Source organism: the organism of the source record quoted next, unplaced genomic scaffold (assembly GCF_019419815.1).
Source record: "Pyrus x bretschneideri cultivar Hongxiangsu unplaced genomic scaffold, Pyrus_bretschneideri_v1 Contig92, whole genome shotgun sequence".
Lineage (NCBI taxonomy): Eukaryota > Viridiplantae > Streptophyta > Magnoliopsida > Rosales > Rosaceae > Pyrus > Pyrus x bretschneideri.
This window is the reverse complement of record NW_025999834.1, coordinates 599,488-617,782: the sequence shown is the minus strand read 5'-3', so window position 1 is coordinate 617,782 and position 18,295 is coordinate 599,488. Positions and strand designations below refer to the sequence as shown.

Here is an 18,295-nt window from a genome sequence, read left to right as displayed (position 1 = left end):
CACAGAAGCCGAGGGGGAGATGGTAAGAAGAACCTTTATAGGGCTAATGGGAGAGTGATTGAACAAAAATTGGCACCTAGCTTTCCATATATGCCAACAAGTAAAGGCAACATGAGAAAGCAAAAAGCAATGCTCCTCCCAAATCTTTGAGTGACAATGGAGTGGTACCAAGCAAACCAGGAAGCGATCCGAGGTCTATCAACTTTATAATTCATAACACCACCAAACCATATAGGCTCAACCTAAGGGCATAATAAAAAAAAGATGTTCAACAATCTCTTCTTGACGATGACAAATCAGACACATAGACGATGGAGCAGATTTGCAAACAAATAAATTCTCCATCGTAGCCAGGGCACGATAGGCAACTCGCCACATAAATTGCCGAAGTTTCGGCGGGACTCTTAACTTCCATATAAACAGTCAAACCTGTCATGAAAGAGAAAAAATATAAGAAGAAGAGGGCTTAAAATCCACCGAGGAACCGTGCCTAGATCGAGCATAGTAATACCCTGACTTAACAACATACAAACAATTCTTGGTTGAATGCCAGACTAATCTATCTTACCTGCCAGTATCCCTAATATGTGTTTCCAAGATAGCAGTCGTATCTTCACCCAACAAGAATGGTTGAAGAAAACTTAGGTCCCAAAATCAGGAAGTAGGATTGATGAAAGACTCCACCCAAGTAGTCTGAGTGATAGGCACCTGCCCACAGGGTATAGGATGACCTAACAGAATGAAGGGAAGCCATCGATCCACCCAAAGTCAAACACTATGCCCATTCATGATTTGCCAATGCGCTTCCTTCATTAAGAGATCTCTGCCCACTAAAAGAATATTCCATGCCTAAGGGGCTCTACTTCCGCGTTGAGCATCAAGGAAAGAACAATGCGGAAAGTAACGAGCTTTCAAAACCGAAGCCCATAGAGAGTTAGCATGATGAATTAACCGACAACACTATTTCGCAAGTAAGGCATCATTGAAATCACTAAAGTTTCGAAACCCCAAGCCGCCATCCCGCTTAGAAAGACCCAAAGTCAGTGTAGACAGCCAATAAATTTTCCGATCATCACCCTCGACTCCCCACTAAAACTTAGATATCAAAGAATCCAAATCCTTACCCACCATAGTCAAAAATTTAAATAAATTCATAGGGTATGCATAAATAGCTTGAACAACCGCCTTAATTAAAACCTCTTTATCCACATGAGAGAGAGTATGTTGCCGCCATCCTTGTAATTTTTGCAAAATCCTCCCTTGTACATAAGCAAGACCTTGCTGCTTAGATCTTCCCCACATGACAGGAACACCCAAATATGTACCTGGATTAGAGGCCACAGGCATATTAAGAACTTGGCCAAGCTCCATTGACATTGCCGTTGGTGTTTTAGCTCCAAAGAACACACACGATTTATGTAGATTGACCCCTTGGCCCCAAGCCTTACAATAATCCTCAATAAGCCGAACCAAATTGCAACAATTATGTCTAGTAGCCCTAAAAAGGATAAGAGAAATAGATAAAGAGATAGAGGATCCCCCTGGCGTAAGCCCCGTGAGGGAGTAAACTTGTTACCCGGTTGACCATTAAGAAGTACCGCAAAATTGACCGAACAAACATATCCCATAATCAGTCTTCGCCACTAAGCATCAAACCCTAGCTTCTCCATCACTGCATCAAGGAAATCCCACTCCACCCAGTCATAGGCCTTATGCATGTCAAGCTTAATACGAAGCTCAAACTTACTCCGAGTTCTTCTAAGCTTGAGGCAGTGGAACAACTCATGAGCAATCCCAATATTATCTTGAATTTGATGACCCCCAACAAACGCGTTTTGCATAGGAGAAATGAGATTTGGCAGCAACGGTCTTAATCTGTTCTCCAAAATCTTTGCCAAATTCTTATAAGAATAATTACATAAGCTAATCGGTTTGAACTGAGAAATGGACTCCATATTGAGAATTTTAGGATTTAGAATATATATGAGTGGCATTAAGTCAGCTAGGGGGAACATCACCAAATTCCAACATTCGAGCAAGGGCATGAACCTCCATCTTAATAGAATCCCAAAAAAATTGATAGAATATACCTTGAAAATCGTCAGGTCCCGGAGCCTTAAGGCTACCATTTGCATCACCGCCGCATGAATTTCATCATCAGAAAAAGATGTCGTCAGAGACATGTTCATACCATCAATAACTAAAGAATGAACACAATCCAAAATTGCTCCCTAATGCCTGTGTCCGACAGAGGAAAAGAGTGAGAGGAAATATTCATCAATTATCTTCTTAACCCTATGCGGTCGTTCCTCCCAAGTACCTGCATTGCTTTTGAGCTTTGGCACATGATTTCGCTGTTGGCATTGCAAGGTAAATTGATGGAAGAACTTAGTATTAGCGTCACCCTCTCGAAGCCATTTCACCCGTGACCTTTGCTGCCAAAAACTTTCCTCTTAGGCCATCAACCAATCCACCAACTTTGTCTTCTCATTTATCTCATCAATATGGGCACCCCAATCCTTCTGTAATTCATCAAGCTTAGACATAAGTTCCGTGATTTCCTGTGCCCTCTGTTTAAATATGTGTCAACTCCATGTGATGAGTTGAGAGCGACACTCGTTAAGATGTTTATGACATCTTGTTAAGGCATCATCCTCATAAGGCCGAGTCCAACAATTTGTCACCAGTCTTTGACAAGCCTCTGATAGGAGCATATTTAGGCGACTTACTTAGCTTGTTTTCGTGCATTTATGTTGTTAATTCATAGTTGTTTTCGTAGTTTAAGCTATTTTCGTTTGTTTTTAGGTCCTAATGGCAAAGGGAGCAAGAAAGTGCATTTTGAGGCTATTTGGAGCATTTTTGGGCATGGATTGGATAGCTTAACCATGGAGCCAAGAGGATGGACAAAATTGAAGGCCATTTATGCACTTTAGGACATAAAACAAAGGGCCTAGCCCAATCAAACAAAGCCTTAGAACCAGAAATTCCCATACACACCAACACACCCTAGTTGTCATTCCACATGCATTCCCCTTTGCATTTCCAGCCATTCCATTTCATTATTGCAGCCACCATTCACTCTTTATTCCACATGCATTCATCATCACACACCCTAGCTGCCATTCACATGCATTCACATGCATCACAACCCCAAAACCATCAAGAAATCGACCTTGCCGTGGCTCCTTTCCCATTTCCAGCTTTTCCCTTTGCATTTCCCTTTCATTTCAGCCACATGTATCCTTCAATTCAGCCACACTTCCACATGCATTCATCATCATTCACCATAATCCTTCCCTCACATGCTTTCCCAACAAACAAATCAGCCAACACATGCATTTCCAGCACCAAAACAAGCATTGCCGTGGGTTCCCTTGCCTTTCCAGCATTCCCCTTGTGCAATTCCAGCTTTCCACCCACTTTCCTAGCTGTTTTTCACATGCATTGCAGCCACATTCTCACCCATTCTCTCCCTATAAAACCATGCAATCCCATCACACAATTCATTCATTATACACCTCCATTCATACACAACACAACACAAAAACAACCATCCTGAAATTCCCTTGTCGTGGGTTCCCTTCCAATTCCAGCAACTTCTCTTCTATTTCCACCATTCCCCAACCCTCCAAAACACTATCCTACCATTCCTCCATACAAACATCCCTCCAAACCTATCCTTAGACCTTGTGCCAAAACAAAGAGGAGGAGAAGAGTGCCTAAACGTTCATACAATTCAAGTTTGAGTTGTTGGAATTTTTAGGTGTTGCTTTTCCTTGATTTCAATGTTTAATTTCAATTCTCTTTGTCTTGTATGTATGAGAAACTAAACCCCCCTTGGCTAGGGGGGATTCGAAATACATGTTTATGATTGCAATATGATTTGATTACTTCCAATTGCGTTTCATAAGTTGTGGATTCAATTTGTTTAACTATTTGATTGATAACCTATTTATGTATGTTTATTGAGAGTGCACGCTTAATTTTCATGCATGAATATGACGCTAGAATATAAGTAAGTTTCACCTAATAGTTATGAACTTATATTCACAAGTAGTGGAGGTTGCTTATAAACAATCGCGTTAAGTAAATTCTTGGCATAAGTTTCATGCAATCATAGTAACGAATGCCTCGTCAACACTTATGGTTTTCAAAGAACTTAATGATTCTTGCTTGTATCTCTATTATGCAATTCATGTAGGGAACTTGTGGGGAATGCTTTGGGTTGTCGTATGCAATCATCCAATTCATTAACTTAAGGAAAACTTGACGGTTAATTTAAACGGACCTAATTAACCTGGGGTGTTGAGAATTCATGGTTTATTGAAAAGCAATTAGAAATCATTTTGTATGCAAGTATAACATGTGTGGGGATGAACCCCTTAGCTAGCTTCCTATCCATTCATTTCCGTCAAATTCGTATTTACAATTTGTTTTCTTTACAATCTATCCATTTTAGTTTAAATTCGTCCAAACCTCAATTCCCCCCCCCCCCAATATTTTGTTTAGTCTTAGTCTTATTCTATCTTATTCTGAGTTTTGCATTCTTTGAGTCTAGTATAGTGTTTTAAACTTGTTTTTACGTTTTTGAGTCAAATCCAAGTGATTAACAATCCCTCCTAATCCCCGGTCCAGAACGATCCCTACTTACATAATTACTACAATTGATAAAAAGAGGGTTTAATTTGTGTGCGTATAATTCTCGCATCAGCCTCTTCCTTCGCCCAAAAAGCTTGGAACCAAAATAATAGCCGCCCAGCACTCGGTCAAAGATCACCTTGAATGATTAACGGGCAATAATCCAAACCTAACACAATGCCATGGGCGACATGAGTATTTGGCCAAGAAAATTGCCATAACTGATTTGAAAGTCCCTGATCTAACCTTTCTAGGACCAGCTCACCATTTCATGTTTCACTCCAAGTAAAGGTAGGCCCATTAAAATCAAGATCGATTAGCTTTGCAGAGTTCATAAAATCTACCAGTTACTGAGGCCTATTATACAAGACAGCCGATCCACCAGACTTCTCCGAATCCCAAATAAACTCATTAAAATCTCCAGCACATAGCCAAGGAATTGTAGAGGGTCGTAAGTGTGATGTTAACCACTCCCAAAATCCAGCTTTCTCTGTTTGATAAGTTGTTCCATAGACCCCAATCATTCGTATCCAACAGACCTCCCTCATTGATCGGACCCAAGCATCAATAATGTTTTAGAAGACAGACAAATTTCAACTTCCAAATTCGCATCCCACCAAACGCTCAATCCACCTGACTTGCCAATTGGAGAAACGTTAAACCCACACGAAAACACCATTTTTCTTTGAACTCCGTCAATTCGATTATCATGAATCTTAGTCTGTGAAAGAAAAATCATAGAGGGTCAAAATTTACGAATAAGCCCATGAAGGGCTTGAACCACCGTGTATGACCCAAGGCCACAGCAGTTCCAAAATATATAACTCATGGTGACCTTGCAGCTGTTGAAGGTCAATCACCATCGCCTTGAGAAAACTGTCATTTCTGTCAGGCCAACAAAGCAACCCTTTCAGCCACAGATTCCTCCTCCAGCAACTCCCACATATCCTGATATTCCACTGGAAGATCATCAAACTCATCTTCCACATAAATAGCACATTCGGCCATTAAGCACCATTTTCCAAGACTTATACCTCGCATTCTCTTAGCCATTCTTCTCTTCCTCACTGCTCTACTTTCACTATCCTTTAACTTTTTCTGTGGGGACAAAGTAAACTCCAAACCTTCGTCTTCAGCAGTTCTCTTTAAATAACCACCCTCAACAGCAGCCTGTAGACCATTGGCAGTTGGGCCCTCCATTACATGCCTTTTCGAGACCTCCTCAATGTTAACTGTAGAAGGATTGGGAACAATTACTGGAGAGTCAAGCTTGAATCCAAACTGGATCTGTCAGGGAATAAAAGCATTCGAGATATGTTCGAAAACTGGGAATCACTTCTGCCACCCCTGAGTTAGATATCCGATGCCATCTCTTGCGTTCTCTAGTTGTTAGTTGTGGCTCATCTCTTAGTATCCCTGTGCCAGAACTGGTTTCCCCTGTAGCATAAGATGCTTGTTTAGTATCCTGTTGACTTCGCCGTGAATCGTCCCTCATAGTACTTCTTACAACACCTGCATATCTTCGCTCTCCCAATCCAATAGTAAGAGCTTAATTGGGAGCTATAACATCCCGAACAGGAGCCATTTTCGACTTGCCATAACCAGCAGTACAACCTTTAGAAGGCTCAAATGAACACTCTGTATTCACATGACCAATTTGCCCACATCTATAGCAAAAGTCTTGTAATCTTTCATATTGAAACTCAACCCATGTATCTATATCCTGCCTCCTAGATAACCAACAACCAGCGACAAATGGATTAAGTGTACTGACTACAACCTTAGCTTGAAGAAAACCTCTAGCATACGAGGGATCTTCCAATTCCACAAAGTCTCTCATTGCCTGTATAAGATGTCGGACATTGGTTTCAAATGTGAGTCTAAGAGGTAGCCTTCGGACTTGAATCCAAAAAGGAACCAACTCCAATTTAACTTCTTCTAATACAAGTTCATGAGCCCACCTTTTAACCAAAAAATTATGCTTCATTACAGCCCAAGGAACCTGACCCAGAATCTTATCTGCCATAGCTTTATTAGGAACAATAATAATATATAGATTATCACGTACCCATTTAACTTCTATCTCCCCAAACTCTTTCCAGGCTAAATGAAGAATATTCTGCACTCCCCATCGATTCAATTGTCTGTTCACCAAGATCCCACCTACCAATTTGATCGCATGTTCCATACGCGACAAATCCATTGTGTTTTCCAAGTGGACCACTAATTCCTCAACCCCTTGATGTGCCATATAATCCTCCTCTCTGTACCGTTTTGTGTGTAACACTTGAATTGAAGTATATGCTAGATAGATTCTTGAAGCTTTGGCTAGACACTTCGTAGAAAGGTAAATTTCTCTTGGTTTTTTACCAACACTCTTTCTGCCTTGTGTTTTACAGATAACAATCCCAAAAATCAGTAAAGTAGAAAGTTTAGAATAAAACATGGATAATAATAAATTGGAGAGTCTGGAACAATTGATGTCTGAATTGGTAGATAGGACTTCCATGACTGCAGTTATTACTGAGGCAGAAATTGGCAATTACTCCCTACCGTACGTGGGATGACCTCACGTGCCAACTAGCCTCACAATCACGCTGAGGATCTGGAATTTGGTACAAGAAATTAATAGCCTGAGCAACCCACAATAACCAAACCCTGGGGCACCTTAGCAAATCCCTTCCACTAGATGAAAAACCCTTTGTAGATCTATGTTACTAAAGTAACCGCCTCACGGAGAAACCCAAGGTAAACCAGCATCGAAAATACCATCATAATGAAACCGACATAGCGGGAACAGGAAAGTACGACTGATAGTAGCCGCCTTAATAAAAAAAACTCTCAATTAACCAAGCTAACAGCTATAACTCATGATAATGAAGACAGATTCATAAAGAACACGTAATCAATCACATCAATACTTTCACACAAGTGAGAAAATCAAACGCAACAGAGGTCTCTCACAGAGGAGGAAAAAGAGTCGGACATTTGGCTTCTTTGGAAGTTTGCTTGTCAGAAATTTCTTGTTACGTTAGAATTTCATAATGTGAGCCAGTTTAGTAGTTGATTTTCCTTTGTGTGTGATTCTGGTTTGACATGCTGCTGTTTTACTAGGATTCAAACAACATGGCCTGGAGCAAGTGACCCTTTTGAGCCTTTGCATGACGGCGTGAGTTCGAACCCTTTCAGTGGCTAATCTAATAAAATCTATTAAAAAAAAAAAAGAAAACCAACAACAACAACGACAAGGCTTGGAAAAGCAAGGTCAAGCTTATGAACTGTGGCCTGTTTTGTTATTGAGTTACAATGGCATATGCATCTTGTAGCATGCAAGTTTCTCTCGCGATTACGTTGTTTAAAATTTTCATTTAGTGGAAGGTTTTCAACGATTTTCTCTTGTGGTTTCATTGTTTGTTTAAATTCTCAATTTATCAGACTTGGATGGATTATGAAAGTTGAGTTTGTCACTCAACGCCAATATATTTTTCTATCAACAAATTAGAGGATTACTAATTTTGACCAACAAATAATTTAGAGGATTACTAATTTATTAGGTTAATCTAGCAAATCTGGACTTAGTGAAGTTGGCTAGAGTAGTTGATAAGATCTTAGATAGCGAGAGAAGGAAAGAGGAAAATAAAGAGAAAAAAAATAAAGGAATTAACTTGGTAATTTCGTTCATAATTCATCAAAAGAAAGTCAATAATTCCATAAGTTCTCTCACTATGACTCAATTCTAATAAAGTATATTAGCAGTGATTCCTCCATTATACGCTGAAGTTTGAATCTTTCTTGTAATTTGATTATAGTATATCAATTGTGATTCATTTATCCCTTATGAACTAAACTTTGAATCTTTCTTGTAATTTGATTTAATTTACTATTAGATGACTCGTTACAATTTCCGAATGAACGTTAATATTGCTACATATTTAAGACCCTGATTTGTATCACAAATTTAAGACCTTGCCCAGGAGCTCATCTGTAGCAGATTCAAATTAAAAATAGGCCCATTTGAACCTGCTTAAAGTAGCACTTCTGCGACCAAGACTCGAGAGAAAGTGCCTGTCTCATGAATCTTTTGTTTGTAGGGAAATGATAAACATTTTTTCTCTTTCATACACATCTCTGTTTAATTTTGTCCGTTGTTTTTGTTTGCTTTATTCAATCTAATGATTGTAAATAAAGAATAGTTTGTAAGCGGCTAAAAATAATATGTAGCCACTTAGTACTACGGTCTGGTGATAGGAGCATATTTATGCCCCTTAGTTTGTTTGTTTTCTTGCATTTACGTTGCTAGTACTTAGTAATTTTAGTACTTTAAGCTATTTTCGTGTGTTTGTAGGTCCAAAGGGCTAAAGGAGCAAGAAAGTGCATTTTGGAGTAGTTTTGGGCATTAAATGGATTGCACATGCTTGAAGCCAAGTAGATGGACGAAATTGAAGAACAAAGGAGGCTAGGAATGAATAAAGAGATGAAGAAATGAAAATGAAGAACAATTACCTAATTTCAGCTTTAAAAACACATTCCTATTCCATTCACTCTTCAATCATTCACCCTAGTTGGCAACCACATGTTTTCCCATTTCAATATCATTCTCCCATAAACCATTAGCCCATTCTAATCTCTAACCCGTGCATAATCCATACACACTTCACACCATAAAACATATCCCAAACCGTGCATCATCCATTCATTTGACACCACCTTCCCCTTAGTTTAGCTGTGCAAAACACAATCATTCCACATCTTTCCAACCTAGCCACACCCTTTAATCATCCCCCCTTTAAGTTATGATTTTATTTCCTAACCCTACATGCATTATTTATTCATTTCATCATTGCATCCACCCTTCCATATTTTCCCTAGAATCCATAACTTCCATCCATTCTAAAGGGATCCAAAACACACATTTCAGCCGCACCTTTTGTTCTAACACTAGAGCTTTAATCATTCACTTTTCATTATATATTTCAGCCATCATCATGCATATATTCCTCCCCCTAGCTGTCATTCCCATACACACACCATCACACTATCCTTTGCCACGCAAAGAAGCATCCATACCATAAAACTTTCCTATTGCCGTGCCTATCCTACCATTCCAGCACATCCACACACCTTGCTGCAGCTTTCCAGCTCTCACACTTCATCATTTCAGCCACCATGACATTATTCCTTCATCATTGCACCACATTCAGCCATTCAACCCTTTCTCCACACCTTGCCGTGCACATGCATTCCCCTTTTTGCATTTCCAGCTTTCACATGCAAACACATGCAATTCCAGCACCAACAACACTTCTTTGCTGTGCACCCCCTATGCAATTCCAGCTTTCACATGCTTTCCTAGTTGTTTTTCCATCATTAACCAGCCACATGCATTCTAAACAAACAGCCATATACACCTCCATTCCTCCTATAAAAACCCTTGCATTCCCATTACCAAAACAGACCTCAAACCAACAGAAAAACACATTCCATTCATCCTAGCCGTGCCTTCCCTTCCATTTCTGCACCATATCTTCTCCATTGCAGCCACTCCAACCACTCCCCATCCCTCCAAACCAATCCTTAGACCTTGTGCCACAACGAAGAGGAGGAGAAGAGTGCCTAAATGTTCATACAATTCAAGTTTGAGTTGTTGGAATTTTTAGGTGTTGCTTTTCCTCGATTTCAATGTTTAATTTCAATTCTCTTTGTCTTGTACGTATGAGGAACTAAACCCCCCCTTGGCTAGGGGGGATTCGAAATACATGTTTATGCTTGCAATATGATTTGATTACTTCTAATTACGTTTCATAAGTTGTGAATTCAATTTACTTATCTATGTGATTGACAACTTATTTATGTATGTTTATTGAGAGTGCACGCTTAATTTTCATGTATGAATATGACGCTAAAATATAAGTACGTTTCACCTAATAGTTATGAACTTATATTCACAAGTAGTGGAGGTTGCTTATAAACAATCGCGTTAAGTAAATTCTTGGCATAAGTTTCATGCAATTCATAGTAACGAATGCCTCGTCAACACTTATGGTTTTCAAAGAACTTAATGATTCTTGCTTGTATCTCTATTATGCAATTCATGTAGGGAACTTGTGGGGAATGCTTTGGGTTGTCGTATGCAATCATCGAATTCATTAACTTAAGGAAAACTTGACGGTTAATTTAAGCAGACCTAATTAACCCGGGGTGTTGAGAACTCATGGTTTATTGAAAAGCAATTAGAAATCATTTTGTATGCAAGTATAACATGTGTGGAGATGAACCCCTTAGCTAGCTTCCCATCCATTCAATTCCATCAAATTCGTATTTACAATTTGTTTTCTTTACAATTTGTGCATTTTAGTCTAATTTAGTCAAAACCTCAACCCCCCCCCTATACTTTGTTTAGTCTTAGTCTTAATCTATCTTATTTTGAGTTTTGCATTCTTTGAGTCTAGTATAGTGTTTTAAACTTGTTTTTACGTTTTTGAAGTCAAATCCAAGTGATTAACAATCCCTCCTAATCCCCAGTCCAGAACGATCCCTACTTACTGATAGGAGCATATTTAGGCGACTTACTTAGCTTGTTTTCGTGCATCTATGTTGGTAATTCATAGTTATTTTAGTCCTTTATGCTTCTTTTGTGTGTTTTCAGGTTCTAAGGGCTTAGGGAGCAAGAAAGTGCATTTTGAGGCTATTTGGGGCACTTTTGGGCATGGATTGGATAGCTTAATCATGGAGCAAAGAGGATGGACGAAATTGAAGCCTTGTATGCTCTTTGGGGACATCAAACAAAGGGCCTAGCCCAATCAAACAAATCCTTTGAGCCATGGAAAACCTCTAGCCCAATCAAACATATTATGCCATGCAAACCAACCTATTTTAGGCCCATTCTATGTACTTAAACCCTAGCCCTTTAAACTAGTCCATTTATCACTTATCACTTCCATTCACTTATCACTCACCACATATCATTCATTTATCACCACATATCATTCATTTATCACTTATCAAACCTTTCACTTATCACTTCCATTCACTTATCACTTATCATTTCCATTCACTTATCACTCACCACATATCATTCATTTATCACTTATCATACTCATAATCATCTACACATTTCAAACATATGCATTTCATCTCACATGCACACCGACCTCTTTCCAAACTAATTCACATGCATACCTATTCTTTAAATCAACACATGCATTCACACACATGCACATCATTCACTCACATTTCCACCATTCATTCTTTATTCCACAAACAAGTCACATGCATTTCCACCTTCCTACTTCATCATTTCACCACATTCTCTCTCTTTAACTCATTTCATTATTCATTCACTTTGCATTCATTCAATTCCACCCCACATGCACCCTTTATTCTTCATCATTGCAACCATGGCACATTTACACCAACAAAACAACTCCCATGCCATGGCCTACTCATATTCCCATTTCCTTTCCAACATCTCACATGCATTTCCACCTTCCTACTTCATCATTTCACCACATTTTCCCTTTTATTTCCACATGCAATTCTTCATCATTGCAACCACAAACACCTTAAACAAATAGCCATATACATCTCCACTCCTCCTATAAATACCCTTGCATTCATTCATTCAAAAATCATCTCATTCACAACACAACAACACACCACAAACACATTCCTTTCTCCCTTAGAATCCAAAAACCATCTTCCATTTCCACCAATCCTCATCCATTTCCATAATTCCCCAACACTTCCATCCCCCCAACCAACCTATCCTTAAACCTTGTGCTACAACAACGAGGAAGAGAAGAGTGCCTAAACGTTCATACAATTCAAGTTTTGAGTTGTTGGAATGTTTAGGTGTTTCTTTGATTTCAAAGTTTCATTTTAATTCTCTTTGTTTTGTACGTATGAGAAATGGAAGAAAAGAGTGCTTAAACGTTCATACAATTCAAAGTTTTGAGTTGTTGGAATGTTTAGGTGTTTCTTTGATTTCAAAGTTATGAGGAACTAAACCCCCTTTAGCTAGGGTGTAATTCGAAACTATGTTTATGTTTGTAATATGATTTGATTACTTTTAATTACGTTTCATAAGTTGTGAATTCAATTTGTTTAATTGTTTGATTGATAACCTATTTATGTATGTTTATTAAGAATGAACGCTTAATTTTCATGCATGAATTTGACGCTAGAATATAAGTGAGTTTCACGTAATAGTTATGAACTTATATTCACAAGTAGTGGAGGTTGCTTATAAACAATCGTGTTAAACATATTCTTGGCATAAGTTTCATGCAATCATAGTAACGAATGCCTCGTCAAAACTTATAGTTTTCATGATGCTTAATGATTCTTGCTTGTATCTCTATTAAGCAATTCATGTAGGGAACTTGTGAGGAATGCTTTGGATTGTCGTATGCAATCATCCAATTCATTAAATTAAGGAAAACTTGACGGTTAATTTAAGCGGACCTAATTAACCCGGGGCGTTGAGAATTCATGGTTTATTGAAAAGCAATTAGACATCGTTTTGTATGCAAGTATAACATATGTGGAGATGAACCCCTTAGCTAGCTTCCCATCCATTCATTTCCGTCAAATCCATATTTACAATTTGTTTTGTTTCCAAGTTTCCATTTTTAGTTTAAAGTCGTCCAAATCCAATCCCCCTTTACTTTATTGTTCAATTTAGTTAGAAATCAATTTAGTTTGTGTTTTTAAAGCATTTTGAGTCTTTTGGTTTGTCTTAGTGTTTTAACGTTTAGTTTCACATTCTTTGAGTCTAATTTAGTGTTTTATCTTGTTTTTACGTTTTTGAAGTCAAATCCAAGTGGTTAACAATCCCTCCTAATCCCCGGTCCAGAACGATCCCTACTTACATCCATACTACAATTGTCAAAAAGAGGGTTTAATTTGTGTGCGTATAATTCTCGCATCACTTACATACTTACTACAATTGACAAAAAGAGGGTTTAATTTGTGTGCGTATAATTCTCGCATCATCTGGTGGTATTCCTCTTCATTTGTAAGTGAGAGATTTAGGTTTGATTCTCGCACAAAGGCGAATTTAAACCATATTATTACTAGCCCGTTGTGAGGTTAAGCTCATCCCCTCTTTTTTAAGGGAAATTTGGAAAATAACCAAAATTTGAACTCCATATAGAATTATAGCCAACTTTTAAAATTTATAATAATTATAACCAAAAGTTGATATAAAAGTACTAATATACCCGTAATGACTATAACTTTTAACAAAACAAATCCAAAGACTCAAACCCAAATGATTTTGCTGCTTTACGCTTCCCGATCTTCAATGTTTTCCTTCACACTTGATTGTTCTTGTTTTTCAGCACAAAATTTAGTCCAAAAAATAGAAGGAAAGAGTTGGATAAATGTGGGTTCTTGGGTGAACGAATGTGGTTCAATTGACTGAAGGTTTCCTCATTTGACTGAAACTCCATGCATATTTGAATCTTGGTTGCTAAGTTCGGAAGAAGCGTGGGATTTGAGTGATTTTCTGGTTTACAGAAGGGAAAGAAGAATAGAGATTATATTCATACATCCCAAATTACTTCCCTCACCTCATTTTAATTTTTTAATATTTTTTTATCAAGTGTTAGTGGTGTGTAAAATATCTAAAAAATATTTAAAAAATAAAAGAATGTGGGGCAAGTAATTTGGGTTCTGTGATTATAATCTCTCAAGAAGAAAAAGGAGTGAACTTTAGAGTGTGGAATACAAAAGAGCTGTCCCTTAGGAGCAAAACCTGCTTTTCCTTCGTCGCCTTCGTAGCCCAGACCTTGGATTAGGGTGGAGAGGACAACATGCTCACCATTGACAAAGCGACGACAACGAGGAAAACGGGTCTTTGAGGAACAAAGCGATGGCAACGAGGAAAATGGGTCTTTGAGGAGAGGGAGAGAGAGAGAGAGAGAAAGAGAGAGAGAGAGAGAGAGAGAGAGAGGATGATTCAAATGTCGAGCCACAAGAAGAAGCAAAGGTATATGCTGGAAATTTAGCTTTTGATGTTGATAATCAGAAATGGGCTGAGTTTTTTGAGAGGGCTGGAATTGTCAGGTTGTTGAGATGAGGCTTTGAATTTGTTTTGTAAAAAGTCTTAATCATTAAGTGTATATTAGTACTTTCATATCAACTTTTAGTTATACATGTAACATCCCACATCGTCCAGGGGAGTGGATCCTGTAAGACTTATATGTATATTCTCATCTCTATCTAGCACGAGGCATTTTGGAAGCTCACTGGCTTTGGGTTTCATCATAACTCCGATGTTAAGCGAGTTCGGGCGAGAGTAATCCCAGGATGAGTGACCCACTGGGAAGTTCTCATGTGAGTTCCCTAGAAACAAAACCGAGAGGGCGAGGTTGGGGCCCAAAGTGGACAATATCGTGCTATAGTTGAGTTGAACTAGAATGTGGTGGAGGCCTGGGCCGGGATGTGACAATACATATCATAAATTTAAAAAGATAGCTATAATTCTATGTAGTGTTCAAATTTGGTTATTTTTCTAGGTTTCTTCTTTTTTTAATGTAGATAATATCTTTTGCTTAAAAAAAAAAAAAAAAAAACAAAGGTGTAAAAATCAACTTTCTAGTACTGCTGGATGGGTGAAGAATTTTTGGCCTAAATTATTTTCTAAGGTTTGACTTTAGGCTGTACTCTTTGTACTCTACCTGGTGTGCTGCACACTTCTAGTTTCGTTATAGTCTTCGGAATGAATTAATCAAAAAGTGATTAACAATCAGAAATAAACGGTAAGTGTACAGAAAGAGAAAAGCAACTGCATATGGTATTTTTAAAATAATAATGAAGCAGGTGCTAGAGTACAATATAAACGATATTCAAATAGAGAGAACTTTGACCAGAATATAATAAAGTGAGCAACATGTGAAAAGAGATAGAAATATATGGAGTCTCAACAAACATCACTTCCTAAGGAGCCTGAACTAGCAACATTTAGGTTTTCTAGTAATGGGGATAGCATCACCTTATGCAAATGTCAAGATATAAATATACGCAATTTTCATTCTATGAATATTGAATCCAACCATACAAAATACCTAATTCGCAAATTTGGATTCTGTCTAATAGCTAGGCTTCCAAGCAGCTTCAATGAGCGTTAAAGTTTGCGTCGAATTGGCTGCTTGATAATGGTAACAAGGATGGAGATGCCGATGAAGGTGATGACGATGATGAAGACGATGGCAACAATGACATGATGGCATCAATGCACTCTAATTGATTGGATGGAAATTGAAGATCTTGAGGGTGAGATCCATGACCAGATGTAAAGCATGATAATTTGGCAAGTGAATCAAGTTCTTGTAGATCAGATGGGTATAATATTGGCATTCTACAAACATTACCATCAATGATCTCACAAAATTTAGGCACGGTGGGTAAAATGAAAGTGTTTTCATAAGCGACTGGTTCTGACGATGCCATACTAATTGGAACCATGAGCTCATTACCAATATTATTATATTGAGCAGCTGCAGCTTCATTGATGCTGAAATTTTGAACTTGCTGAATATTTGGATCAAATTGGTGTTGGGGTTGATAGCCTGAGGACCATGATGAGGACTCATATGAGGATGCATTATTTGATGGTAATTGGAAGGGAGGCAAAAAATGATCGACGAAATTGGAAGCGTAATTGGTCTGGTCTAACTTGAGAATGTTATTAAAATCACCATGATAATTGAGACCTAGTGATGGCACTGGTGATGGAACAATGGGGAGGTATAGCTGATCTTGTGGTTGAGAACACAAATTAGGGTTTGTATTGAGAGTGAAGAAACCTTCCTCAGAGCCATGACCACTAGGGTTGTGAATATGATCATTAGAAAAGGAGGCAAATGCAGGAATAACTTCATGCGAGATGAGCTTCTTTTTTATGCTGGAGTTCCAAAAGTTCTTCACTTCATTATCTGTTCTTCCTGGCAGGTGCTTGGCTATCTGAGCCCATCTGCTTATAATTTACATATCAAGATCATTATAATCAAGAGAAAGTACATAAGGTGTTCGTATTGGTACTTCAATCATGTCATCTTGCACTCCTTAAATTTTTGCTTATATTTTTATAAATTTGAAGTGCGTGATGACTTTCTTGGACTGCCAATAACAGCTATCAAAACATACACAATGGTGGTGAGCTAATATTAAACACTTCGAATATTTATACCTGTTGCCTAGAATGCTATGGAGTTCAATAATGAGTGCAGCTTCTTGGGGAGAGAAGCTCCCACGTTTTAAGTCAGGTCTCAGATAATTTATCCATCTCAGTCTACAACTCTTTCCACATCTCTGAAGGCCTGGCCTCATGGAAGCAAATTTAAACAAAAGAAACTAAAAATTAGAAAAATTAAGTGAAAAATTGTAATGGGTTAATTAGCAACCAATATCCCACACAATCCAAAACATAAATATACGTATATATGCAGAGCGATAACTAATATATATATGTATATACAGATGTAGAGCTAGAGAGAGAGAGAGAGAGAGAGAGAGAGAGAGAGAGAGAGAGAGAGAGAGAGAGTACCTGCAAGTTTAGGAACTGAGCTCCAGCAGCCATGGCTATTTGTTGTGATGTAGTTGATGAGTTTTTCATCTTCCTCTGGAGACCATAGCCCCCTCTTCACTTTCTGTTTGTTGCAACATGAGTGGTGTCCCATCTCTCTCTCTCTCTCTCAAAGTAGTATTGCAGCCAAGGCAGAAGAAGATAAAACGGAAAAAGAGAGATCAATAGAGACAAAGGAAGCTAGCTCTTGAGCTCGACTTGTATGATTAAGCAGCAGAGAAAGAGGAAACAAAAAGAAACAGTGAACTGAAAATGTACAAGCTGGTAGCCACGGCTAGTGTCTGATCACTCAGAAAATATGAACAGATAGGAGAAAAATGGATGCATGACATGAAAGTGTATGTACAGTGGGGGTGGTGGATTTAATGTTTGGGAGCAGTACATGGCAATATATATGGTGGCCCCTGTTAGGGTTTCTGGCAAAGGGCTTAAAAAATGCAGCATCTTTCTGTGGGACTTGTATGGCTTGTAGTGGATTAATCCTTTGCTCACTCGGAGATATGGGCTGGCACGTACACGTGTCTCACATGCAGAGTGGTGGGTCCTGCCTGCGTATTTGTCAGGTCCTACTCTTGGGAGACTTATCTTTTGCTCAGAGAGGATCAATGTGCAGGTACACAGATGAATGAAAATGTGACAATTGGTTTAATTCATGAAGATTTTAAGTCTTAGCTGGATTTTAGTGAAAAGTAATTTATAATGGATTTTGAAATGTTTTTTTGTTGTTGTTGTTTTTTTTTTTCCCAATTCTTTTTCTTGCTTGCAAAGGAGTCAACCCAAGTACATAAATTATTCAGACGATGATGTGTGTTTATTTAAAGAGAATAGGAATTTGAATACTTTTGATTTTTGAGTTTTCACATTTTGTTAAATATGAATATGAGAATCATTATGAAACACAAATACTTTAGGTTATGCTTCTCATATTTAATATTTAGTCAAATACGATACTTGTTGGATACTCATCAATACGTATCATGGTCAACAGATACTGCCTTGACTTGATGAATATGCGAGAAAATCAATAAAAGGCAAAGCTTTAATGGAAATCTGATGAATGTGAAGAGC

General features: G+C 38.2%; 1 protein-coding gene across 1 annotated transcript; it reads right to left on the bottom strand.

Moving 5' to 3' along the window:
• Positions 1–15,491: 15,491 nt before the first annotated feature.
• LOC103953418 (transcription factor MYB26-like) lies at positions 15,492–17,332 on the bottom strand. The gene is made up of 3 exons (XM_009365152.2): positions 17,189–17,332; positions 16,832–16,961; positions 15,492–16,615 (listed from the first exon to the last, which is right to left on the bottom strand). The coding sequence occupies exons 1-3, from the start codon at positions 17,319–17,321 to the stop codon at positions 15,757–15,759; spliced, it is 1,122 nt and encodes a 373-aa protein (XP_009363427.2). The 5' UTR covers positions 17,322–17,332; the 3' UTR covers positions 15,492–15,756.
• Between the last annotated feature and the right edge of the window lie 963 nt (positions 17,333–18,295).

Coding starts and splice junctions, on each gene's coding strand:
- LOC103953418 (XM_009365152.2), bottom strand. CDS start 17,321: ATGGGACACCACTCATGTTGCAACAAACAGAAAGTGAAGAGGGGGCTA. Junction 16,962..17,188: donor CTCAGTTCCTAAACTTGCAG/GTACTCTCTCTC, acceptor CCATGAGGCCAG/GCCTTCAGAGATGTGGAAAG. Junction 16,616..16,831: donor CATAGCATTCTAGGCAACAG/GTATAAATATTC, acceptor AATTATAAGCAG/ATGGGCTCAGATAGCCAAGC.